Genomic DNA, 26,782 nt, shown 5'->3' on the forward strand with positions numbered 1-26,782 from the left:
TGCCTAAGCCCCTGTGGCTCATCAAAGTGTGGCAGTGGGACTTCTTAGCTGCTGTTAAGAAAGTAATGACTTGAGGGGGATAGCCAGGGGTCTTTGTTGGATGATGTTTCACCCTGGCTCAAGCACAGTGCTGGAAATGTGGGGCAGGGGCCAAATAGAAGAAACAGCCTGATTATGTTGGGGTGGTCTGTCTTGCTTCTTGGACATGAGTTGCTATCTCTGGCAACTTTTCAGGATGAAGTATTCAACAGAGCTTACTTTTGGTGCTACTACTTTCTGCACAGTGCCACCCTTCTTACTTTGAGGGCTTTCTAGTCTTCTGGGGATTTCCTTAGAACTTCATTTGTTCCTCTTCTACCTATACTTCTGGTCCCTCCCTCTATAATTTCCACCTCCCCAGCCTTTGTTAAGCATTCTCCACTCTGAGCATCTCCTTTGCTCCTTGGTAATACAAGCTTGTTAGAGAGAACCACTTGGAGGATGGCAGGATGCCAGGTCTCTTGAGGCCTGTAGGAGCAGTTTCTGAGGCTTCAAATTATCCTGTACTGGGAGAGAAAAAAAGATGGTGGGCTGGAATACAGGAAGGCCCAGGAGGCTCCATGAGGACAGTTTAGATCACTTCATTGCAGAGAGACCTCATTTCTCACGTAGGGAGGTCTCTTCACTAGCTTCCCAGGATGGTTAATCACTGCCCCTCAGCAGCTAAATCCCACAGCCCCCTGGGAGAGCAGGTGGAGGCCAGGCTAGGAAGGCCTGCAACCTCCGTGGCAGCCACTGCCAAGACTGAGGCCATTTTGCAGCCGGCTGGCTGAGTTCTGCTCTGGCACCAAAGCATCTCTGCCCTGGCTTTGGCCTTCATTACCCGGATGGGACAGGCCAGGGTCCAGTTTGCAATCTGTGCATTTGGGTGGTGATGGAGAGCAGCTGTTGACCATCCTCTTTCTAACAAGCATTTGTATGCTTAATGCGCACCCTGAAGCTCTTATCTTCCCCTTCCTCTGCTTCTATCCACCTGTTCTCTCTGAGGTTTAATCAGGAGTGCTGAGCAGAGTGGCATAGCCTCAGCTCTCAAAGATTGGGACACCCAGATGGCTGAGATGGAAAACTTAGACCAAGTGGGGATGATGGAAACTAGCTGCCAAAATAGTCCCAGCCCTCATGCCACAGACTTTGTTTTAGTTCAGAGAACCTTTGTAGCTCTGAATTTTTTCCTTTTCTAATATTGGCCTCACCCCACTGGCCAAGACAACCCAGGGCATCTCCATGGTTAAGACTAACCAGGACTAGGAGTAGTTCTCAAGGGCTTGCCTAGAGCTTGAATGAGAGGCCCTTTCCCAGAACCTGTTAGTTTTGTCAGAGCCTTGGAGTTAGGAATTGGTCTATAACTTAGAGATAGTACTTCACTAGGTAAAGAAGAGAACAAACTCTGAATAGTGGTGTTGGTGGGGATAACATGAATAGAGACCTGAAGTGAGAGTATATCTGCTTGTCTGGAGTGACAGGTATGTGTAAGGGAAAAATGAGGTGGCGGGGATGGGTGGCATCTACTCTGTCAGCGGTGGGGGCCAGTGAGGGGGAGGGAGGAGATCAGAAGGAGAACTGACAAGCCAGTAGATTTAAAGGTGTGAAACTAAGTGTAACAGATGAGTCTGTCATAGAATCCAACCAGGAGCTGTGCTGGGAGATGAGGAGATGAAGAAAGATGATGTAAACTCCTGGGTTTGAGGAGTTTGATAGTAGAAGAGGAGAACTAAAAGGGCAATTTCAGTTAGAGATAGCCATATCAGAAAACTTGTTCATTTTGGGTTCCATTTGTTGAACTCCTGGAAGTATAGTGCTTGATGCCAGGGATACCATGGTGGGCATGACAGAGGTTGCCCACCTGGGCTTATAGTGATGGAGGACCCCCTATAGGAAGGTGACTCATTGGGAATGCAGAGGACACTGAAGGAAAGGCTTCGCTGAGGTGGGGTCATTGGAGCTGGATGGAGAGAGGTTTTGTGTATGTTGGAAGGCAGAGGGGAAAGGAATCAGTGTTGACAGATTTATAATCCCATAGAGGAGATCACTGATGGGGCAAAGTTATTTAGGTAGCAGATGGACAGTCTTGGCTTTATAAATGTGATGAGACTGAGAAATTAGAATCAGAGGCTGGAAGGGGACACAGAAAGGTAGTAGCGATATAGACAGAAATTGAAGAAGCTCCTATTAGATGTCTTCAGTTTTCTGAGCCAAGCTGAGGGTGGTCTTCTGCTTTGGGCGATGAAAGAGAAGTATCCATTTGGGTGCTTGGGAAATGGAAGGTTGGGAAGAACTACCATGGGGAAAGTTCTTGGACAACCAAGAGGTCAGAACTAAGCATCACCCAGTGTTAGGAAAGGTCCAGTTAACATCTGACAACCTGACACTGTGGTGGGTGAGGTTTGTTGACTTTCTTGAGTAATCTAAGCCCTGGGCAGTGCATAGGTGGACAGTGAGATGGTTGGAATCTGAGGGACGATAGGCGGATCATTCTGGGGACTCTTGGGTTGTCTCTGGGTATGGTGAGGGAGACTTTTGTCCATCTGGCCTGTGGGGCTTTGTGAAGCCAGGTTTCTGGCAAGCTCTGGAGAGCTTTTTGGAAGCTCCTCTGAACCTGCTCCAACCTTCCCTCTTCTGAAGACAGGGAACATCAAGGGAACTCTTTGAGGCCCTGGCAGTGCACAGGGCAGGGTGGGGGTGGCACCCCACTAGCCACTGATCTTTTGGCAGCCTCTCAAGAGCACACATGAAGCACGGCCTTGTGTGCAGGGGCTCTGTGAGCCTTTTGTTGCCTGGGTGCTAATCAAGCTGATTATATTTCTGTTCATGTGGGGGTTTTGTTTTGTTATTATTCATAAACTCATAAGTTGTTGGTTTTGCCTTATTTCCCATAATATGTGGATTTGGGCAAACAAAGATTGAGTTTTAGTTTAATTTCTTTAATTCCCAGAACAGTCTGTTTATGATTTGTGTAATGCAGCTGTTTGGAAGAAGAGAACCATTTCTTTTGATTAAAAGTTTTCGGATTTGATTACCTATGGCCATAATTAGTTTATCTGGGCAGAGGTGAGTTTTTAAGGAATAGTAATATGGTATATTTGTAAAGTTCTTTTTCCTTAGGGGAAAAAAGAAACGACCCTTGCTCCTCACCCCAGTAACCCTCTAAATGTTGTATAAACATCATCTTTTTAATCTCTATTCCATCATCTCCCAGTTTGGTCAAGTCATTCAGGCTCTTTTTTTTTTTTTTTTTTTTTTCCGAGACAGAGTCTCGCTTTGTCACCCAGGCTGGGGTGCAATGGCATGATCTCGGCTCACTGCAACCTCCACCTGCCAGTCTCAAGCAATTCTCCTACCTCAGCCTCCTGAGTAGCCAGGACTACAGGCGCCAGCCACCATGCCTGGCTGATTTTTGCATTTTCAGTAGAGACGGGGTTTCACCATGCTGGCCAGGCTGGTCTTGAACTCATGACCTCGTGATCTGCCAGCCTCGTCCTCCCAAAGTGCTAGGATTATAGACGTGAGCCACCGCGGCTGGCCAAGTCATTCAGGCTCTTAGAGGATAAGGAGGTTGTCTAGTATCTCATGACCAAGAAATGACTGAGGGGATCCTAGAATGGAAGGGGCTTACCAAAAAAAGAAAAAAGACAGAGGGGAAATAGGACCCAGGAATTCCAGTCTAGCAGTTGGGTGGGGAAAGGAAGAAAACTGATTTTTTTTTTTTTTTTTTTTTTTTAACATCCCCTTGTGCTAGGTGCTTTGTATATATTAAGTCCTCAAGATACCCCATAAGGGAGTAGTTATGTTTTCTCTTGGTCTCTTTTGGAGCCCGTGGTCCATTGGTAAAGGGGCTTCAGATCCCATTGCTTTTCCCAGATTTCCTTTCTTCTTAAGATGGAATCTGTGGGGTCATGATCTGAAAGCAGTTTTATTTGAAGTTTACATGGGAACAAAATAATGTGAATTTTGGAGGCCTTTGACACTGAGAGGGGGAATTATTCAAGCAGACACAGAATTATCAAGCTGCCCTGTTTGGGTTTCTAGGTTGGATCTTAGGGATTGATTCTGATGTCCCTAAACACAGTGGAGTAAGCAGCCCTGTGTGCAGTATGATTTGAGGACTGTTAGCTGGCTTTAGATTCCCACGGGGTTAAATTGTAGATGGAGAGGCTGGAGGAATTGTTCCCTAAAGACGGTTAGCATTTTAGCTTCCAGTATTTGATCAAAGTAGCTAGCTGAGGATACCTTGGAGTTAGGTATAGAGCAGTAGATTTCAAAGGGGAGGCTCTTTTACAAAGCTGGCAGTAATGGAGGCACCCAGATAAAGTGTTTCATTTACAAGAGTCCGTCTTAGTTTTGAAGTTGAGGGATGTACTTTGTGGGGTGAAGAGAAGAAGAAAAGTTCTAAGGAATGCTGAACATTTTTCACCTATTTGCTGGCTTCATCTGACACTGCTGATGCATATCAATGAGTCTTTGTTCTGAAGTGGCCGTTTGAACACAATACTCTCTCTTTTTTCTCTTTTCCTTGTTTTCATGCTCTCAGCCCCTTTCCCTTTTCCCTTCCTTCACACCCTGCCATCCCTGCCACCTCTGCCACCTTACCTTCCTAGCTGCCTCTACCTGCAGCTGAGTGGCAGGTGGCAGGGATGAATAGATGGAGGGGTCTGTAGCTGGGGGAATATTTTCTCAATTCTGCTAGCATCAAAGAAATGACTTCCAAGCCAATTCTTCTAGCCACGTATTTCGCTGATCAGTGAGAACTAGAGGAGAAACACATTAACGTTGCCAGAGAGGGGATTTGGGAAAAATCAAGTCTGTGGAACTGAGTGATCTAAAGTTATAAGCATTAAAAACAAATCCTGGAGTGCAGCTGGAATTCTTCCCAGCCTGCCTCCCACAGCCCTGTCCCTTGACACACACACCATGTGGCACATGAATAGTTTGTACCTCAGCTTTCCCAAAGATCCTAATACTAATGACAAGGTGTCCATTTGTGTTGCCCATCATTGGATATTTCTGGGCATAACGTGGGAAAAAAAAGCAATCCCAGGGGCTTTTTTCCCTTTTTGTGACCTCTTTGTTTCCATACGCTTGAAAAGGCTTTGGAATAGAACTCTCTTGAATTGAGCACACCTACCTGCTCATCTATTTTCCCTCCATCTGGCACCAGTCCAGAGTGAGGTCTTAGGAGAACAATGGCCTTTTCTTTACCCTTAATCCAGGAAGGTGCTTCTTGTCAAGAGAAAAAAAATCTTCTGGTTGTATGGGCAGAACTTCAAGTGGAGTATTTCGTCTCCTTTGGAAGAAAGATAAAGCCTATATGCCCTTTCTTCAGTGAGACATGTTCTTCACAGAGGCAATGGCCAAGAGCTCAGCCCAGGTTGTATGCTGGCATTCGATTGTTGCTGCCATGCCTTGAATATAGCATATAGTATAATGTTTTAGAGTTAGTCCACCTGGGTTCACACCTCTGCTCTGTCTTTTATAGCTAGTAGCTGGGCAAGTTACTTAATTACACTAAAGATTAATGAACTATCCCTTTCTGTAAAATAGGGGTAGTAATAATGCATTCTTCTGAGGATTATTTTAAATAGTAAATAAGGTAAACATGAAATGTTTACTGTAATGCCAGGTGCATAGTAATAGCTCGGTAAATGTTAGCTGCTGTTTTTTCTGTTGTATTAAAAATCAGTGGACATCAGATGAACCCAAATTGAGGTACAGTTTGCAGAATAACTGACCAGCACTTTTCAAGTATGTCCAGGTGACGAAAGACAAAGACTGAGGAACTGTCACAGATTGGAGGAGACAAAGGAGACGTGACGACGAAATACAGTGTGATAACCTGTATTTAGATTGTAGTGGATTAGATTGTGCAAAAGAGAAAAACATTAGTGGAAAAACTGGTGAAACCCAGTAAAGTCTATAGTTTAGTTACTACTGTTGTATACATGTTAATTTCTTAGTTTCGATAATTGTCCTATAGTTTTGTAAGATGTTAATAGCAGGGAAATCTGGGTGAAGAGTATACGGGAACTCTGTATTTTTTTTCTTTTTTTTTGCAACTTTTCTGTAAGTCTAAAATTATTTCAAAATAAAAAGCTAAAATAGAATAATGTCTAAGTGATCGTTTTAAGTAAAGGAGAAACTCACCAGGGTATAGCTGTGCCCCCAGCATAATAGGTAACACCTGAGTCAGTCTTGCCTCCCATGTCAGAGGGAGGGCTCTTACTCAGGGACCCCAACACCTGCCTCTTAAGCACCTGCACACCTGCTGTAGATGTACCACACCTGAGATGCACCTGGCATCCTCAGGCAAGGTCTGTTCTAGGCAGATAATTGGTCAGATAGCAATGCAGACACACACCCCAGATCAGATCCTGCAGCGAGGCCATACAGCGACTGGGGAGGAGGCCACTCATGTGGCATTAGGACTCTCTGCAGGGGTGAGTGATCAGGGCACTTGTCTCTGTTCTTTGGAATATAAATGAAATTCTGCCTGTTTTATCCTACTACCTAAGCACCAATCACTATGGCAGTATGTTTGTGGATTGTAATGCCTACCCCTACGCTCATTGTTTGATCATCCAGGGAAAGAAAAATAAGTTCAAGCCTTTGCAATAATTTATTATTTTCTTTCCTGCCAAGTGCCTTGCTTTTGCACAAAGCAGATATTTTGCTTGCTTTTCTTAAGTGTAAAAGGTACATGTACTTTTCTTATGACTGATGTGGCCATCCCTGTCATGCTAATAGCAGGGTTTGTAGAAAAAAGCCATTATTATCATTGGAAGAATGTGAGTCTTGGAGTTTTTATTTTTGCATTGAAGTCAGCTATCGGGGGTTCTGGAAAGTATAGAGTCTTTCATTCTAGCACACAACTCCCCTACAAGCATTTACACTCAGAATCCCATATTTTTTAAGTTAAAAAAATCAATGCTAAAAAATGTTCTTTGTATTTTAACTCAATGGCTAAGGTATACTGCTTTTTGCTATTGATTTACGAATTTTATTGTCAGACCCTTGGGATGTATGTGGATTACTCAATGCTGTGACAAATGGCTAGGCTCTGAATTATGTATTGTATTACGGGGGACTTCATAAACCATATTTTTCTATGGGTTATTTTAGGCATAAGACTAGTGAACTGCCATTTCTCTTTTAGTTACACGTGACTTTAAAAAGGTGGAGGATGCCAGTGGGAAGAAGTGGCTGGCTCAAGATTGAATAGCCAACGGCCCCAAAACCTTGTGAATGCAGAAGGTTGAAGTGGACAGACCTTGGGTGTGGATTGGGAGAATTGAGAGAGGAGAGAGAATCTGCTGGAAATCAAGCCTTTTGCTGCACCTTTGCTCAGGCTAGAGCCCTAGCAGAAAAATGACTGGCTTCCCCTCTCCTGGGGCTTCTGAGTCCTGAGAGTCCTACACCCTGAGTGGGCCTTCCCTACTCCTGCCTCCCCCTCCCCTACACAGCCACTTATGCTGATGGATGTGCAAACCCTTTACAGACAGTTTGGCACAGCTTCGCTTGCAGAGATCATCTGTCTCTTTTGACTGAGCAACTTTATGTTTGCGGCTCCTTTTCCTTGCACAGAGAGAAATTGCCTTGTGCCGGCTTCTGCCTTCTGATGGAAATGTTTACCTTCCCTAGGGAAAGGCACTATTCTTTGGGGGTAATGTCTGCTGGTGCTCCCCACCCCTTGTGGGAACATAAGCCTGTGCACAAGGGTGGACCGGAGGAGGCGGCCGTTGGAGCGTGCACGATTGCTACCGGGGCAGCCATCTGCCAGTGTCGCGGCTCACAGCCTGCCTCTGAGCAGGCCGCCGGGAGGGAGTGTCTGCACTCCTGGGGCCTGCATGCATTATGCACAGCCCATTCCCTAAATGAGCTTTCTAAGGGTATATAACTCCTTTCTACTCTGTTCTTGTATGGCCTGCCTCAGGGCACCTTTCAGAATCTCCCCTAATTATGCTTCTAGTGCCAAGGATTTAGAATTTCTGGTAACAGCTGATTTTTTTTTTTGATAGATTTCTGCAATTGCAATTGATTTATAGTTATAGGAGGATTTGTTTCTTCCAGGGAAATTATCAACTCTGCGATTATACAGTTTCATGTCAATGGTATTTTGACTTTATCCACAGCCACAGTCCAGCCTCCTTGGCCTGCCTAGCTTCTTCTGGAATGGACCCCTTGTAATTTGAGGAGGCTGTTCTAGCATTAGAATGAAATCTGAGCTTCCAGTTGCCGACCACCACCTTCCCCACAGATCGCCCCCCTCTTCCCCACCTTCTCTTCCTGAGATGGAGGAGTTTTTTCACAGGCTGCTTAGAAAAAGGAGATTCATAACATGACTCAATCCTCACCCACAGATCTAGGATTCCTGCCATCCAGTAAATTTTGGCAGGCAGGCTGTGTGTATGGAGGGTGAGTCCTGCCCCCCTATCCCTGTCCTGCTCTCCTCATTGCGTGTGCCTCTTGGGTGGAGTCTGGGTTGTCTAGCCTCTCATTTCTTCCGCTTTTCCTCTGAGCAGCCCTTCCTTCGTCTCTAGGGTTGGCCTTTAGTATCTGTAAGGAAAAGAGGACAGTGTCTCACATTCCTGGGACTTCACGGAGAGACCCTTGGGAAGAGTTCAAGTTCTGAGGTGTTTGGGTACTTGCCATGTGCCTACTGCTGCGTTAAATACAGTGAGGGCATAGCAGAGTGCCTGGGCCTTAAGCCTTAATCCTTAACCACAGCCTACCTGGGAATCAATTCAAACAAAAAGATTGGCAGTCCTACTAACCCACTCAAGGATCTGGATATGCAGGTGTCCTTGTGTCTGTCATTATGTTGATATGTCAGGGTCATTGAGGCCTCCAGGCTAGTGCTAGTGAGGCCATGATACTGTTGAAAGTGAGTTACTGGTAACGTTGGGTTTTCCTTTGCCCTCTGCTGGGGGAGAGGAGAGGAAAAGGGGCATTAGGTTCCAGAAAATCCTTGGCTATGAAGACTTTGGTTCAACTTTGTCTTCCTTTTACCCATCTCTAGATAAGACAAAAGGACCCTGAGTAAGAGTAGGGAGCAGAGTGGGACTTTGGGGAATCAGAGGCAATGAGAGACCAGCAGGGGCAGAGAGAGCACTTCTGGCCTACCAGCCTATTAGAATCAGAGCAAGGAGTGCCTTCTTCAGCCTCGCTAGCCAGTGAGACCCACGCTGGACCCATTGTTGGCATGGTCTAGGAGGAGCCAGGAGGCCCCTGCCAAGTCTGTCACCTACAATTATTGTTGCTACGTCTGAGCCGCATGCTCCCCTCTTTAAAGGCTCACAGCTACAGCAGAGCAAAAGGTCCTGAGCTGCTTGGCTTCTGTAGCGTGGAGGCTGACACACAGGGAGGGACTTAGGACAAATCTGGACCAGACCAGGTGTGGCTTCTTTTTAACCTAGCCAATAGGAAGCCCTTGTTTTAGGAACCTCCACCCCAGTCTGTGTAGATGTGTCTAGAGCTGAGCCTCTTTCTTCCAGTTTGGCCTTTGTGGGCTCTCCTTCCCATTTCTGGCCTCAACAAACTGACCTGCCAGCAGGTTCTGGAGCCTTCCCAGGCCTGCAGCAAATAGGGCTTGGCAATGATAAGATCTGTGGTAGGGCTGCATTTATTGGATGTCCTTTGAAATGAACTTTCCCGTAGTCCATAAGTGCCTCCTGGGAGCTTCTTCAGGGTCCTGGCTTCCCTTGAACTTCATGCTTGTGCTGACTCCCACACACATTTCTGTGTTTTTCATTTTAAAGATGATTGGTGATGAATTGGGGGAGGGGAGTGAGAATTTGCTTTCCTCTGCACCAGAAGTGCAGTGCTGCTAATTTCATTCTGCACACTTTGTCTCTGAGATGAGCAGGGTCCTCTGTGCCCATGTTTAGTACTGCTGTGTTGCTGGACTCTCCTGGCAAAAATTAGGCTAATGTCTCCAACAACTGCATTAGCCACTGAAATGAGGTTCTAAATTGAAGGTACTACACCAAGTCTCTCTCCAAGGTATCGCCTTGTTCTGGCTTTTATTATTCAAATTCATTCTCTCAGTGATTCTCCACAGACTGACTGGCACACTGGTTCAGTGCAGCACATTGTACTAGCCGAAAGGCAAGATCACCTTTTAAGAAGAGGGAGGAAGGAAAGGAGTGGGGGGAAAGGCAAAAGAGGAATACTTGCTGGGGTGCAAAGAATCAGAACTCTTATTCTAAGAGCGGCTTGGTGGGCCTGTGCAATGCTCAGAGATAGGAGGCAAAGGGATCAGACCTAGAATAGGGTGGAGGGGTACCTTCGGTGGGGATGTCATTGCAGTAGTGGTATCTATGCCTTGTAAGTTCACTATATCTTCCTTCCCTTTCTTGTTTATTGAGCACCTAATGCCTCACAGGGTGCTGAGAATTTTGAGGTGGGAGACCAAAGATCAAAAGGACAGAAATCTTTCCCTTAAGAAGCTCTTGATCAGCTGGATGCAGTGGCTCACACCTGTAATCCCAGCGCTTTGGGAAGCCGAGGCAGGCGGATCACCTGAGGTTGGGAGTTCGAGACCAGCCTAACCAACCCAGAGAAACCCTATCTCTACTAAAAATACAAAATTAGCCAAGTGTGGTGGTGCATGCCTGTAATCCCAGCTACTCAGGAGGCTGAGGCAGGAGAACTGCTTAAACCTGGGAGGTGGAGGTTGCGGTGAGCTGAGATCACACCATTGCACTCCAGCCTGGGCAACAAGAGCGAAAACTCTGTCTCAAAAAAGATAAAAAACAAACAAACGAAAAACAGCTCTTGATCTTAGTTTCACCTGTTTTCTGTCTTGGGTGGTATGGGAGGGAAAGGAATGGGAGGAGGGGGCTGGACCTTAGGATTCTTGCATTTTATATTGGAAGTAGGAGACTTTCAGCAGTCAGATGCCTGGATAGTTGAGAATTTGGCTCTTATATGTTTGTTTTTAAAATGACTTTCTTTTTTTTTTTTTTTTTTTTTTTTTGCCTGCTGACAAAGTAATATGTTTTCAAAGCAGAATACTTGGAAAACATAGAAAAACACAAAGGGAGACAACAACAACACAATCACCCAAATCCTACTGTGCAGATGTCAAATTAACATCATGGCTTGTGTTCTTCCAGTTGTTTGCACAAAAGTGCAATCATACTGTACAGACTATTTTGAGACAGATACTTTCCCTTTAGAAATGGAGGTTGAAAGTTAGAGCCTCCAGCACATAGGTATAAAGTGAACCTTAGGCATAAAGTGAACATTTTCCAGGTGCTGTTCTTTAATATATTCAAGTGTATGAATATACCAAATTATACTTAATTCTTACGGTTGGGCATTTAGATGGTTTCCAGTTTTTCACTGTTGTAAATAATTCGTCAGTGAATATACTTGTATTTATTTTGATGTATTCTCTGTGTTTTTAGGATTCACACAGAAGTGCTTGTCTTTTCTGATTCTTTTTGCCCAGCATTTCAGTGAAAGCAACCTCTTTTCCAGGCATTTTAGATAACACCATGATTTTGAGTATCTCTCTGCATTAACATCAGATGTCCTGGAATTTCTTCTCTATGTGGTCCCTGGATTATTCTTCTTTGTCCAGGAAATAGCTAGGTTCAGGTGAGATCGGGCAGCGAGAACAGAACACACATTCTCATTGTTTTGTGCCAAGATCGTAAGGTCCCCAGAGACCTCACATTGTCATCAACCCCTTTGATAGCAAGCAGTTATTGAATGCCTGCCTACCTGTGTCTAACCCAGAATCAAATGGAGGAGATGCAAAACAGGTCTCTACTCTCAGGGAACATGGTGACTGATTGAATAACAGAACTGACATGAAGCAATTCACACACAATGTATTGAGCACTTCCTATATGGTAGGTATTTGTTCTAGGCTATTTTGGAGGGAAGAGAAAAGGTAGATATGCTTTTCTTCTTCAAGGAAGCTACAGCATTTTTACGCAGTTTATATACAGTTAGCTAGCCACACAGGTCAATAACTGATAAATATCTGATTGTACAGACATCAAGTGTTACAGAGGTTCAACGTTGGTAGTCATTGGAGTGTTAGGGTTGCTTTGGTGGAAAAACTCATTCACTGAGAGAGTAATTAGGTAAATTTCAGAGAAGAGAAAAGATAGGAGATAAGTTGGGCTTGAAAAAGGTGGTATTTGATGAGGTGGAGTATAAAGGGTTTTCCAGGTGGGAGGAACAGCTTGCAAAGAGGTGGTGGCAGTAATGACTGTCTTATCATGGTGACCAGGTGTACAGGAGCACAGAACAGATTGAGGATGGAGAATTACAGAGAAGGTGAGGGAGAATTAAGGTTGTATTCTGAGAGTCCTGAGAATTAGGGGATCCAGAGCAGTACGAGGTACACAGTGGACGAGAAAAAAAACTTGCTACATTTGTATCTGATTAAAGAGAAGGTAAGAAAGTCTTGATTTCTCTCAGTGCCAGAACGTGCCAGAATGCCGCAGGCTCAGTCCTTGGACCTCTGCTCTTCTCTGTCTACACTTACAGCGTTGGTGACTCATCTAGTCTGATGGCTTCACATTTCATCTGTATGCTGATGACTCCTAGGTTTTTTGTCTCCAACCTAGACTTCTCTGAACTTCAGATCCATCTGCCTACCAGACACCTTTACTTGGATAGGCATCTTAAATTTAACATGTCTAAAACTGAGCTCCTGCAACTTTCCCCACTTCAGTTAATGGCTATTCTATCCCTTTAATTTTTCAGGTCAAAATCCTCACAGTCATTCTTGACCCCTTTCTTTCTTTAAGACCCCACATTCTATCTGACAGCCAATCCCAACAGCTCTGTCTTCAAAATGTATCCAGAGTTTGACCACTTCTCATTACCCCTGTGGTCACCATGATCTCTCACCTGGATTATTGAGTAGCATCTAACTAGTCTCCCTCCTTCTGTCCTAATTACCTGCAGTCATTTCTCAACACAGCAGCCAGTGATCCTTCTACCATGCCTTCCTGTGCTCAGAAATATCCTCTGGTGTTCCTTCTCACATAAAGTAAGGGCTAGCTCCTTCTTTGGCGTGCACAGCTCTATGATGCAGCTCACCGTTACCTCTGTCATTTCATTTGCTGCTATTCTCCCTTACATTCCCTCTTCTCTAGTCACTCTGGCCTTGCTGTTTTTCCCTAAACACACCAGGCTGTCACACCTTGGGACCTAAAATGTTCTTCCACTGGATGGCTTTGTGGCTGGCTCCCTCACTTCCCTTAGTCTTTCCTCACAAGTGACTTTCTTTCTTTTCCAGCGTCCGAAGCTGGATTGATGCAAAGCAACAAAATAGGTAAGGTAGTATTGGATTATAACTAAAATTATAAAATAAATGTACATGAGTCTAAACTCATTTAAATAAATGACTAGGGGAGAGAAGTTAAATCTTTTAAAAAATTTTGTTACTTTTTGTGCATATGTTATAGTTGTATATATTTATGAGGTACATGAGATGTTTTGATAGAAGCATGCAATGGATAATAATCACATTATGGAGAATGGGGTATCCTTCCCTTCAAGCATTTATCCTTTGTGTTATAAACAGTCCAGTTACACTCTTTTAGTTATTTAAATAGACCATTAGACTATTATTGACTACAGTCACCCTGCTGTGCTATCAGATAGTAGGTCTTACTCATTCTTTCTGTTTTTTTAATACTCATTAACTATCCCTATCTCCCCGTTCCTGTCCCAACTCCCTTTCCCAGCCTCTGGTAACCATCGTTCTACCCACTGCATCCATGAGTTCAATTGTTTTGATTTTTAGATCCCACAAATAAATGAGAACATATGATGTTTGTCTTTCTGTGCCTGGCTTATTTCATTTAAAATAATGATCTCTGGTTTCATCCATGTTGTTGCAAATGATAGGATCTCATTTTTTTTTTTAATGACTGAATACTATTCCATTGTGTATAGGTACCACAGTTTTTAAAATTCATTCATCTGTTGATGGACACTTAGGTTGCTTCCAGTGTTGGCTATTGTAAACAGTGCTGCTACAAACATGGAGTACAGATATCTCTTAGATAGACTGATTTCTTTTGTTTTGGGTATATATCCAGCAGTGGAATTGCTGGATCATATGGTAGCTCTATTTTTAGTTTTTTGAGGAACCTCCAAATTATTCTCCATAGTAGCTGTAGTAATTTACATTCCCACTAACAGTGTATGAGGGTTCCCTTTTCTCCACATCCTCTCCAGCATTTGCTATTGCCTGTCTTTTGGATATAAGCCATTTTAATTGGGGTGAGATGATATCTCATTGTAGTTTTGATGCACATTTCTCTGATGATCAGTGATGTTAAGCACCTTTTCATATTCATTTGCATTTGTATGTCTTCTTTTAAGAAATGTCTATTCAGGCCGGGTGTGGTGGCTCACGCCTGTAATCCCAGCACTTTGGGAGGCCGAGAGGGGGAGATCACTTGAGGTTGGGAGTTTGAGAAAAACCTGGCCAACATGGTGAAACCCTATCTCTACAAAAAATACAAAAATTAGTCAGGTGTGGTGGTGGGTGCCTGTAATCCCAGCTACTCAGGAAGCTGGGACAGGAGAATCACTTGAACCTGGGAGGCGGAGGTTGTGGTGAGCTGAGATCACACTACTGCACTCCAGCCTGGGCAACAGAGTGAGACTCCCTCTCAAGAAAGAAAGAAAAAAAAAAGTAAAAAAGTCTATTCAAATATTTTACACATTTTTTGATGGAATTATTAACTATGGAGTTGTTTGAGCTTCTTATATATTTCTTATATATTCTGGTTATTAGTGTCTTGTCAGATGGGTAGTTTGCAGATATTTTCTCCCATTCTGTGGGTTGTCTCTTCACTTTGTTGATTGTTTCCTTTGCTGTGCAGAAGCTTTTTAATTGGATATGATCCCATTTATTCATTTTTGCTTTGGTTATTTATGCTTGTGTGGTATTGCTCAAGAAATCTTTGCCCAGACCAGTGTCCTGGAAATTTTCCCCAATGTTTTCCTATAGTAGTTTCATAGTTTGGGGTCTTAGATTTAAGTATTTAATCCACTTTGATTTGATTTTTGTTTTTGTATATGGTGAGAGATAGGGGTCTAGTTTTATTCTTCTTCATGTGGATCTCCATTTTTCTCAGCACCATTTATTGAAGAGACTGTCTATTCCCAGTGTATGTTCTTGGCATCTTTGTCAAAAATGAGTTTACTGTAGGTATGTGTATTTGTTTCTGGGTTCTCTCTTCTTTCCATTGGCATATGTGTCTATTTTTATGCCAGTACCATGCTGTTTGGGTTATCATAGCTCTGTAGTATAATTTGAAGTCAGGTAATGTGATTCCTCCTGTTTTGTTCTTTTTGCTAAGGATAGCTTTGGCTATTCTAGTTCTTCTGTGGTTCCATATAAATTTTAGGATTGGTTTTTCTATTTCTATGAAGAATGTCATTGGTATTTTGATAGGGATTGCGTGAATCTGCAGATTGCTTTGGGTAGTATGGACATTTTAACAACATTGATTCTTCCAATCCATGGACACAGAATCTCTTTCCATTTTTTTGGTGTCCTTTTCAATTTCATTCATCTGTGTTTTATAGTTTTCATTATAGAGATCTTTCACTTCTTGGGTTAATTCCTAGATATTTAATTTTATGTGTGTAAATGAGATTACTTTTTAAATTTCTTTTTCAGATTGTTCACTGTTGGCATATAGAAATGCTACTGATTTTTAGGGCCAGGCACGGCAGTTCTCTCCTGTAATGCCAGCACTTTGGGAGGCCGAGGCAGGTGGATCACAAGGTCAGGAGTTCGAGACCAGCCTGGCCAATATGGGGAAACCCTGTCTCTACTAAAAATACAAAAATTAGCCAGGCGTGGTGGCGTGTTCCTGTAGTCCCAGCTGCTCGGGAGGCTGAGGCAGGAGACTCGCTTGAACCGGGGAGGTGGAGGTTGCAGTGAGCCGAGATCAAGCCACTGCACTCCAGCCTGGGCAACAGAGTGAGATGTCTACAAAAAAACAAAAACAAAAACAAAACAAAAAAGAAATGCTACTGATTTTTGTATGTTGATTTTGTATCTTTACCAAATTTGCAACTTTACTGAATTTGTTTATTAGTTCTGATAGTTTTTTGGTGGAGTCTTTAGGTTATTCCGACGCTGTAACCATTCCCTGGCTATTGCCTGTGTTCACTGAAGGCCCTGGAGCTCTACAATGAGCAGGTAGCAATACCAGCCAGGCCTATATCCTTTCCTTCAGAGCAGCCAGCTCCCCCAGGTGCTGTGTGGGACATACTTTCCCAGACGGCGCCTCAGTCTAGAGGTGCCACCTGGGAGTCAGGGACTAGAGTTAAAAACTTTAGACATCTACCTGGTGTTCTGTGGTATTGCAGCTGAGGTGGCACTTAAACCACAAGATGCAGTCTTCCCTCCCCTTTCCAAAGGCAGAGGAGCCCCACCCTGTGGCCACCACCACTACAGGCCCGTGGGGAGTACTGCCAGACTACTACCCTTAAGGTCCAAGGGCTCTTAAGTCAGCTTGTGGTAAATGCTGCCTGGCCTGGGACTCACCCTTCAGGGCAGTGTGCTCCCTTCTGGCCCAGGGCAGGTCCAGAAATATCATCTAAGAGTCAGATCCTGGAATTTGGGACCCCAGGGGCCTGCTTGGTGCTCTACCCACCTGTGGCTGAGCTGTCTCAGAGGCTTACCCGAGGCCCTCAGCATGGTACCTGGGCATCATTGCTGGTTATTCAGGGTCTAAGGGCTCTTCAGTTAGCAGATGATGAATGCTGCCAGAACTGGGTCCTTCCCTGTAAGGCAGCAGGTTCCCTTTTGGCCCAGGGTGTGTCTAGAAATGTCATCGGGGAGCTAGAGCCTAGAACAGGTGCCTCACAACTCTGACTGGTGCCCTATTCTGCTGTGGCTGAGCTGGTATTCAAGACACAAGATGAGGCCGGGCGCGGTGGCTCAAGCCTGTAATCCCAGCACTTTGGGAGGCCGAGACGGGTGGATCACGAGGTCAGGAGATCGAGACCATCCTGGCTAACACAGTGAAACCCCGTCTCTACTAAAAAATACAAAAAAACTAGCCGGGCGAGGTGGCGGGCGCCTGTAGTCCCAGCTACTCGGGAGGCTGAGGCAGGAGAATGGCCTGAACCCGGGAGGCGGAGCTTGCAGTGAGCTGAGATCCGGCCACTGCACTCCAGCAAGGGGGACAGAGTGAGACTCCGTCTCAAAAAAAAAAAAAAAAAAAAAAAAAAAAAGACACAAGATGAAGTCCTCCCCACTCTTTTCTCTCTTCTCAAGCAGAAGGGAGGGGCCTCTTTTGGAGCTGCGAGCTGTGCAGCCTAGAGTTAGAGGAGGGATGATGCCAGGATTCCCGTAGGTGCCTTGGCTAGTGTCTCAGGAGACTATGTTTCCCGCCCCTCTGCCACCCACTGTCTACTGTCTTTGGGTCCAGTTCAGCACTTGGACTCACCTGAGAGCTGCAGTCCTTGCGTTCTAGACAGGCTTTCAAGTTTGCTTAGAGACCCAGAGCACTTTAGCCTGTGGCGGCAAGGTTTGTGGGAACTCAGGTTTAAACTGCTGGGATCGGTGATTCCCCTTTGGTGTGGGCTGGTTTAAATGTTCCCTCCATGGGTAGATGTCAGCTGAGTTTGGTTCAGTTTTTCTATCTGCTCTAATAGGACAGCACCGAGTTCAGGGCCTCACAATTGCTGTGCTCTCCCTCTGCCAGCGCCTGGAGATGTTCTTCATACCACACTGTCACTGTTGGGGGGTGGGCGTTAGCAATCCAAGGCTATCTTTTCTGTCTCTTCAGTGCATCTTGCAGCGACACAGAGTTGAAAGAGGTACTGTGAATGCTCACCTGATTTTTGGTTTTCATGAAGGTGCTTTTCTTGTGCAGATGGTTGTTAAATTGATGTCCTTGCGGGAGGGACGATTGATGGAGCCTTCTAGTCCACCACCTTGTTCTGTCTCTTCTCAAGAGTTAAATCTTTCTTTCTTTAAAAAAAAAATTTTTTTTTTTTTTAAATTTTGACACAGGGTCTTGCGCTGTTGCTCCCGCTGGAGTGCAGTGGCACAGTCATGACTCACTGCAGCCTCGACCTCCCTGGTTCCACCAGTCCGCCCACCTCAGCCCCCTGTGTAGCTGGAACTACAAGTGTGTGCCACTGCAGTGGCTAATTTTTGTATTTTTTGTAATTTTGTATTTTTTGCACTTCTCAGAGTGGTTGGGTTACAGGCGTGAGCCACTGCACTCAGCCAAAAATTAGATCTTTCTTGCAGAAGAATTCCAATAATAGAGCTGGGCATGTGGCTCACGCCTGTAATCCCAGCACTTTGAGAGGCCAAGGCAGGTGGATCACTTGAGGCCAGGAGTTCAAGACCAGCCTGGCCAACATGGTGAAACCCCATCTCTGCTAAAAATACAAAAATTAGGTGAGTATGGTGGTGCATGCCTGTAATTCAGCTACTCAGGAGGTGAGGCACGAGAATTGCTTGAACTCAGGAGGTGGAGGTTGCACTGAGCTGAGATCGCACCACTGTACTCCAGCCTGGGAGACAGAGTGAGATGCTCTCAAAAAAAAAAAAAAAAAGAATTCCAGTTATATATAGATACTCCCCCCTCTAGAAGGTGGAGCTTACATCTTTCCAGTTGGGCTAGACTTACTGACTCATTTCTAAAGAACACATTTTGGAAAAGGAAAAATAGTCACTTTACAATGGAGAAATCTGGTAAGTACTACCTGTGATCAAGGGTGTCAAGTAAGCCGGGGTAATATCACCAGTGTTGTCATGTGGATATGATGCACCTTCTGGTATGATGAGACAAAGGGGCCTTTACCTCTGTGGTATTCTTCCTCAAAACCAACGACCCCAGTCTAATGAGAAAAACATCAGACAAACCCAGATGGTGGGACATTCTGTAAATACCTGACCAGTACTCTTCAACAACAGACAATAAACAACATTAAGTACTACTAGAATGTAAGCCCTGAGTAGACAGAGATTTTGGTCTGTCTTGCTCACATCTAGATCTTCAGAGCCCAGGGCTGTGCTTGACTCATAACAGGTATTCAATAAAGATTTGCTAATGAATGATAGAATGGTTTCTGTTGTATTGCCTGTTTATTCTTAAGGTGTGTAGGGAGTTTGTGTTTAGGCCTTTGTTTCTCTTGAGATTTCCAGTGGTTTCCCATTCCAATGGGGACGTGATTCCTATTGTTTCTTTTCCACTTTTGCTCAGCTTGGAAGTGAGAGTCAGGTTGGAGGTAGGTTGTACAGAAACACAATGTGTTCACTCCATCAGCAGGAAGAGCAAATAAATAGCTTCATTTACTACTTTCCTGGCAGAAATTGTTTCTGCTGCAGGTGAGGGCTGGTTTATGAGATACCCTCCCCATTTCATGTTTAAACCTGAAACATGATCCAGGACTGGCTTCCTGAGAGGAGGAACACTATCTCTGATTCTAGTTCAGTCCATGACAGATGTGGAGTGTGTGTGGATTTGAAGACAGTGGGGAAAGCATGGGACTCTTTGATGTGGAGAAAAGCCAGAGAAGGAAAATTCATCTACTCACAATTTGTACTGAGCTTCTCTTTGCCATGCACTGAGAATTTGTAGGGTGAAGATAATGGGAATGTGGACTGGTGCCACAAATCCTGTTCAGTAGAGCCTGACATCATGTGATCCCAAGGGAAATAAATTTGGGACAAATGAAAGAAAATCTACCTCACACAGTGAGTTATAGATACAGAGTTGAAAGGATTTTAAAAGTACCTTAGAAAAATATAATGGGTGAGGGATGGAGTTTTGAAGACCTCCGCTAACCATCATGGAGAAGAACCAATCTCTTCTACCCTCCGCACAATGCCAGGAGGTCCTCTGAGACATTTATGGAGATGGTGTCAGGTTAGTACCTTTTCACACACATGGACTGCGTTAGTGTGGGAAGAGACATGGAGCTAACCGCGCTCTGAAGGATTGTGGGCAGCACCTGTTCAACAGCACCTGTCTTCCCCTGTGTTAGAACTTGATTTATCTCTGTCTTAGTACATTTTATGCTCCTGTAACAGAATACTTGAGAATGGGTAATTTATAAAGAGCATAGATTTATTTCTTACAATTCTAGAGACTGGGATATCCAAGTTTGAGGAGCTGCATCTGTTGTGGGCCTAGCTGCTGTGGCATACATGGCCAAAGGCATCATGTGGTGAGAGAACAAAATGGGGCTGAACTTGCCTTTTAGGGGAAAAAAGAAAAAAAAAAAGAGAGACGGAGTGTTGCTGTGTTGCCTGGGCTGGACTCCTGGGCTCAATCAAATCCTCGCACCTCAGCCTTCCACGCAGTTGGGAAGCTAGGACTATAGGCACACCATTGCACCCAGCTGGACTTACTTTTTAAATAAACTACTCTTGTGAAAACGTACCCACTTCTGTGATAGTGACATTAATTCATTCATGAGGGCAAAGCCCTCATGACCTAATCACCTCTTTCAACATTGTTACATTCAGGATTAAGTTTCCAACACATGAACTTTGGAGGCCACATTTAAACTGTAGCAACCTCATAATATATTTTAAAGCTTCCATAGAATGTACTTCCCAAAGAATGAAGTCATACTGATTTGAGGCCTGAACAAGGTCATTAGGAGCAACAAAATGTAAGATAAAAGATATTTCCTTTGTGCCTGGCACTCTCCATCTCCTGTTGTTTTCATGTTCCCCTTGTCTTGAGCCCAAAGATGTAGCAGTTCTGCTTTCTGTTTTTGGTGTGGTGCCCATGATACCTGTGGTGTTCTCTGAACAAAGGCCTGTTCCTGCTGGGCACAAAAATTGGGCTGGGCCTGGGGCTATAGATTTCTTTTGGAGATAAATAAGCAGGGTATCTTGCATCCCCTTCCATTTCGCCTGTCTCAAGGAAGAGGCCAAGGGTCCCCTCTTTTTGCAAGTAAAACAGAATGTACTTTCTTAAAATGATTTAAATATCACAGTTGGGTTCAATTTATCTACAGAAATAGACTTATATAAAAGGCAAACTTAAAAAGGAGAAATTTCTACCAAATAATGGGCTCCCTTTTTGTTAAATTTTTTTTCCTACCTTTTTCAAAGCCATCTAGTTTAAAGTCTGAGTGTCCAGGAAAGGAGGGGAGGCCTAGAAGGAGAAGGGAAAGTAGAAGAAACAGAAGTACTTATAGATTCTTTAGGGTAAATCTGAAGTCTTAGTGATCATATGCTTTTTATCAGTACCAGCAATGCCGCCTGCCAATGCCAGGGGTTGCCCCTCCTTGACCTTTTTCTTCACCTCCTGCTCCCATACTCCTGTTGGATGGTCAGGCAAGGAGGGCTGGCCTCAAGAACCTCAGCTATTCTAAGTCCTTAGCTCTGCCTGTCTGCTGTTTCAGCCAAGCTAGATGGCCTAAGATCTCACACAGCCCACTTACTCCCATTTCCAGCCTTGGTGTGAACCCCTTTCCCCCATCTGCAGGGCTGTATTGCAAATTACAGCTGTGAAGCAAATTGCCACCAACTTAGTGGCTTCCAACACCGTCTCATTTATTATTTCATTGTTGAGGTAGGTCAGAAATCTAGGTCCTGGTTAGCTGAGTCTTCTGTTCAGGGTCTCACAGCCTGAAACCAGGGTGTTGGCCAGCCTGTGTCCCTTTCTAGTGGCTCTGGAAAAGAATCTACTTCCAGGCTCATCCAGGTTATTGCCAACATATCTTTGCAGTCACTTCCTAGAAGTCAGACTTCTGGGTCAGAGGGTAAATGCAGTTATAATTTTATTAGATGTTGTCAAATTCCCCTTTATAGGGGCTGTATATGTAAATTTCGTTTCCCTAGTCTCCCCTGCAAAGTACTTACAACCTAATAGGTGGAAAGCAGTTTTCTACTGTAGTTTTATTTTACCTTTCTCATGTGATGAGCAAAGTTGAAAATCTTTTCATAGAGTTAAATAGCATTGTATTTCTTTTTCTGTGACTTGTCTGTTCATATCTGTAGTGCTTTTTTTTCTATTTTTTTTTGGTCTTTTTTCTCCTTATTTTTTAAAAGCTCTTTGTATATTGGGGATATTAACACTTTGTCTATGATATTAAATTGCAGATACTTTACCTAGTTTGACATTTGTCTTTTTTGCTTATGATATTTTCCATGCATTTTTATTTTTTATAAAACTATTTTTATTTCTGCATAATCAAATTTATTAATATTTTTGTGATTTCTTTTGGATTTTGAATAATAATTAGGAGAGTTATTTACTACTCCCAGATTATAGAGTAGTTGACCTATGCTTTCTTTTCATACTTGTATGTTTTCATTTTATACATTTAAAGATTTAATTTGTTTGGAATTTATCTTGGCAGGTAGGCATAAGACATGGGGTTAATTTTTACCTTTTTCAGTATGTCCGTTGAGTTATCCCAACACTACTTATTAAAAAGTTTGACTTGGCCAGGTGCAGTGGCTCACTCCTGTTGTAATCCTGGCCCTTTGGGAGGCTGAGGCAGGCAGATGGATTGAAGCCAGGTATTTGAGACCAGCCTGGGCAACATAGTTCTTGTCTCTACAAAAAAGAAAAAAAAAATTAGCCAGGTATGGTGGTGCGTGCCTGTAGTCCTAGCTACTCCAGAAGCTGAGGTGGGAGAATCACTTGAGCCCAAGAGTTTGAGGTTGCAGTGAGCTATGATCACACTACTGTACTCCAGCCCGGGCGACAGAGCGAGACTCTGTCTAAAAAAAAAAAGTGCTTTCCCTATAGATTTGAGATTCTGCTCTTACTATATGTTAAATTTCTGTGTGCAGTTGGGTCTGTTTTTGAATATTCTTTTTGGTTCCATTGATAATTCTGTCTATTCATGCACCAGTACCAAACCATTTTAATTACAGAGGCTTTGCAATATGTTTTATTATCTAGTAGGTCCTTCTAGTTTTATTTCTGTGCACTCCTGTTTGTGTGTATGTGTATTTAGATGGCAGTTGGAGACATGAGAACTGACGAGCCCCAGAAGAGAACCAAGAGCATCCTGAGAAGTTTCAACTCTTAACAGTCAGGTAGAAGAGGGTAAGCTGGCAAAGGAGAGGCTGTAGCGGCAGGAACTCATCAGGTATGCAGTCTCAAGGAAGTCAGGGCAGAATACTTACTTTAGGACTGAGGAACTGGCCTCATGTGTCATGTGCTGCCAAGAAATCTCAGGAGGGGAGGAGTGGGAAGCATCAGTGGTTGTCACTGGGTGAGAGTGGAGTGGTGTGGAGTGGACTTTGGAGTGAACGGCGCGTAAGGAGGTCTAGACATTCCTTGAGAAGTTGTCAGTGTAAGAAAAATGAAAGGAGATAAGAAAAGATGCTACCCAGAAGGGGTCTAGGGAAGTTTTTCCTTATTCTTTTTCTGACATTGAGGTTAAATTTATATAATATAAAATTAATAATTTTAAAGTGAGAAGCTTAGTGGTATTTAGTACATTCATTATGTTGTGCAATCACCACCTCTATTTAATCCGAAAACATTTCATCACCTCAAAAGGAAATCCCATACCCACTGAGCAGTTTCTCCACATTTCCCTGTCCTCTAACATCTGACAGCCACAAAGCTCCTTTCTGTCTTTATGAGTCTACTCATTTTGGATATTTCATATAAATGGAGTCATACATACATGACTTTTTGTGTCTCTCTTCTTTCACTTAGCATAATAATTTTGAAGTTCACCCTTGGTGTAGCATGTATCAATACTTCATGCCTTTTTATGGCTGAATAATGTATCATTGTATGGAGATACCATTGTATGGACAAATTTGTTTATTCATCTGCTGATGGACTCTTTGTGTCTTTTTTAACAAAAAAGAAACTGAAGACTATTTATAAATGCTGATGAGAGACTCTAGTACATAGGGACAGAGGGAAGATTCAGGAGAGAAGGTGGGTAAGAGGTAAAGTTCTTCAAAAGGTGGACTCTATCCGCTTGCTAGTGGGAAGCTGGGGCGACCCCATCTGACAGCTTCTGTTTGCTCTGTGATGTAGAAGGCCAGGCCTCCACTGAGAGTGAAGAGTCAGAAGTTCAAGGGAAGGGTAAGAATCTGAACTAGTGATTGAGTAGTGAGTAGTATGTGCTAACTAGAGAATGTGGTTATGATTTATGGGTGGTGCTGGACAATTGAAATCTTTTCCCACTGTTTCAGTTCAGAAAAGGTCTTCTGAGGAGTCCTTCAAATGTTACATAGTCACAGAGGGGATATTTACTATTTCTGCCTCCTCCTTTCTAAGACAGTGTTCCAACCATATATACTAGAGCTTGGAGTTCTGCCACAAACGGAACCCACAAGGTGTAGCAGCTCCTCAAATTTGAAAAACTTTTGGTAAGTGTTGTGGGTTGGGTTCTCCTGCAGCCGATGCTGAGATAGAGGTTTGAATGCAGTATGTTTATTAGAGATCGACCCCTATGAAACGAAGGGGGAGGAAGTAGTATCGGGCAGAGGAAGCAGTCAAACTTTGATGCAAGCCTGATGAAGCCTTGTGCATCCCAGTGAGGAGTTCTGAAGTGAGTACTGTCTTTCAGATGATCCTGAATTAGGCCAAAATGGTTAGGTTTTTATATCCATGCCTGGCTCAGGCACTAGTTACAGGTTGCCCTAAACAATCATGACTTCATGCAAAACAGCTCTCTGCAACAGAGGCAGAGCTTGCAGGAGCTGAAAACTATAGACTCTCTGCTGACCAAAGCCAAGTCTTCCCTTGAAAGGGCCGAGGAGGATTCTGGGCTTATCTGCCACAGTATAGGTAGTCTAGTTGGGAGTCCAGCTGGAATAGCTTGGGGTCCAGGCATATGCGAACTGGACTTCTTCACAAGGACTCTTCCCATTATTGCCCCAGAAATTGTTCTGAGAAACTGAGCTGATGGACAGGAGCTAGGTGGGGTAATGGAGCTGGCATCAGAAGTTACACTCTGCTTTTCAGGTAGAATGAGCTCAGCCCTGGCATTTGAGGACAGGGCATGTGTTCCCATGGGGAATGAAATCCCACTTATTAGGAAGGCTTTATTGTCAGCCAGTCAACTGACCAGGAATGATTTGGATTTTGAAAATGTATCGTGATATTTTTGACTTCACTGTTATTTGTCAGAGAAATGACAAAAAGGAAAGGGCACCTAGTCAGCAGTCAGCAACTGTTTGCTGAACAAGTGAATGAAAGAATCATTGTGGGCAGAACAGCAGCAGGAAGCAGAGGGTCAGATTCTCTGTCATCTTTTCAGAGGAGTCTGAGCTCCAGTGGCAGCAGCTCCATGGGCCTAATGATTGCTCAGCATGGAAAGAGAGGGTGAAGGATAGAACCTGGAGCAGAGGCAGTGTTCCGGGTGGGCCAGGGAGGTACCCACATTACGGCAGACATGGGTGCCAGCTGCCTTGGCTGGTTTGGAGGAGGAAGGGGATGAGCACCTGGCTGTGGGTGGGTGGCTGGATGCTAGCCACATTAGCCACTTGGGATGTGGAAGGGTGGTCTGGTAACCTCTCCCTGAGGAGACTTTTTCTTCTTCCCATTGTTTGAGAACTTGGTGTAAGGGAGAAGGTTTTCTCTTAAGCCCAGTTCCTCCTATATCCTGAGAAATTCCAGGGTCCATACCCACTTCTCCTGTGACCTTTCCCTACTTCTGACATTTTCCTCTCATAGCCTGTCAGCCTCACCTCCTCTATCATCTTCTCTCCCAGAACTTAAAACAGTATGACTGCTCCCTCAAAACAATATGATTGCTCCCCCAATTTCCATAAGCCTATTGTTTTGCCTCAGGGAGCCAGGACTATAGCCCATCAGTGGCCATCTTGTTTTTATCTTTTGAGACAGGGTCTTGCTCTGTCACCCAAGCTGGGGTGCAGTGGCACCATCATAGCTCACTGCAGCCTGGAAACTCCTGGGCTCAAGCAGTTCTCCCGCCTCTGCCTCCTGAGTAGCTGGGATTACAGGCCTGTCTTGGTTCTTAGAATCTTTCAGTGTCCTTGTGGCCTCACTCTTCCCCACACAGCATGAACCTCTTGGCACCTATCATTTCTAAGATACTTACCAACCCCTTTGATTCCCTTATCCTGGTGTCATATGGGAAAGAGATGGGATTGTAACAGGATATTGGATTAGGAATGAAGTAATACCTAGAGGGTGGAAGTTAGGGTCCTGGGGTCTGGGCTGGTGTTGATGTCTGATTGTTAGTCCAAGGAGTGGAGTATGAATTGGAGATGAAGAAAGAAATATATTAGCTAGGTGCAGTGGCTCATACCCATAATCCTACTATTTGTGGAGGCTGTGGTGGGTGGATTGCTTAAGTCCAGGAGTTTGAGTTCAGGCTGAGCAATATGGGAAGACTCCATTTCTATTTATATAAAAATTTTTTAAAAAAGAAATTAATATTATTTTTTTCAGATGGAGTCTCACTCTGTCACCCAGGCTGGAGTTCAATGGCACGATCCCAACTCACTGCAACCTCCGCCTCCCAGGTTCAAGTTATTCCCCTGCCTCAGCCTCCCAAGTAGCTGGGATTACAGGCACGCACCACCATGCCCAGCTAATTTTTGTATTTTTAGTAGAGACAGGTTTTCACCACTTTGGCCAGGCTGGTCTCGAACTCCTGACCTCAAGTGATCCACCCTCCTCAGCCCCCAAAGTGCTGGGATTACAGGCATGAGCCACAACGCCCGGCCAATAATTCATTATTTTAAAACTCATTTATGGCCAGGCGCAGTGGCTTATGCCTGTAATCCCAGCACTTTGGGAGGCCGAGGCGGGGGGATCACTAG

At 44.1% G+C, this 26,782-nt stretch overlaps 2 protein-coding genes across 4 annotated transcripts in view; both read left to right on the forward strand.

The window, feature by feature from the left end:
• SIL1 (SIL1 nucleotide exchange factor) overlaps positions 1-26,782 on the forward strand; it is a 430,788-nt gene that overhangs the window by 274,612 nt on the left and 129,394 nt on the right. Inside the window, exon 1 of one of the 3 annotated variants that reach the window (XM_050795053.1) lies at positions 11,028-13,330. The exons of the other annotated variants lie outside the window; for them this stretch is intronic. Within the exon in view, the coding sequence (XP_050651010.1) occupies positions 13,312-13,330 (19 nt within the window). The 5' untranslated portion in view covers positions 11,028-13,311. Of the gene's footprint in view, positions 1-11,027; positions 13,331-26,782 lie in introns of those variants that run through there. 3 annotated transcript variants of the gene reach the window in all.
• Positions 1-26,782, forward strand: part of LOC126956106 (uncharacterized) — a 589,638-nt gene that overhangs the window by 234,084 nt on the left and 328,772 nt on the right. The gene's annotated exons all lie outside the window — the stretch shown is intronic.

Source organism: Macaca thibetana, chromosome 6, assembly GCF_024542745.1.
Source record: "Macaca thibetana thibetana isolate TM-01 chromosome 6, ASM2454274v1, whole genome shotgun sequence".
Classification (NCBI taxonomy): domain Eukaryota; kingdom Metazoa; phylum Chordata; class Mammalia; order Primates; family Cercopithecidae; genus Macaca; species Macaca thibetana.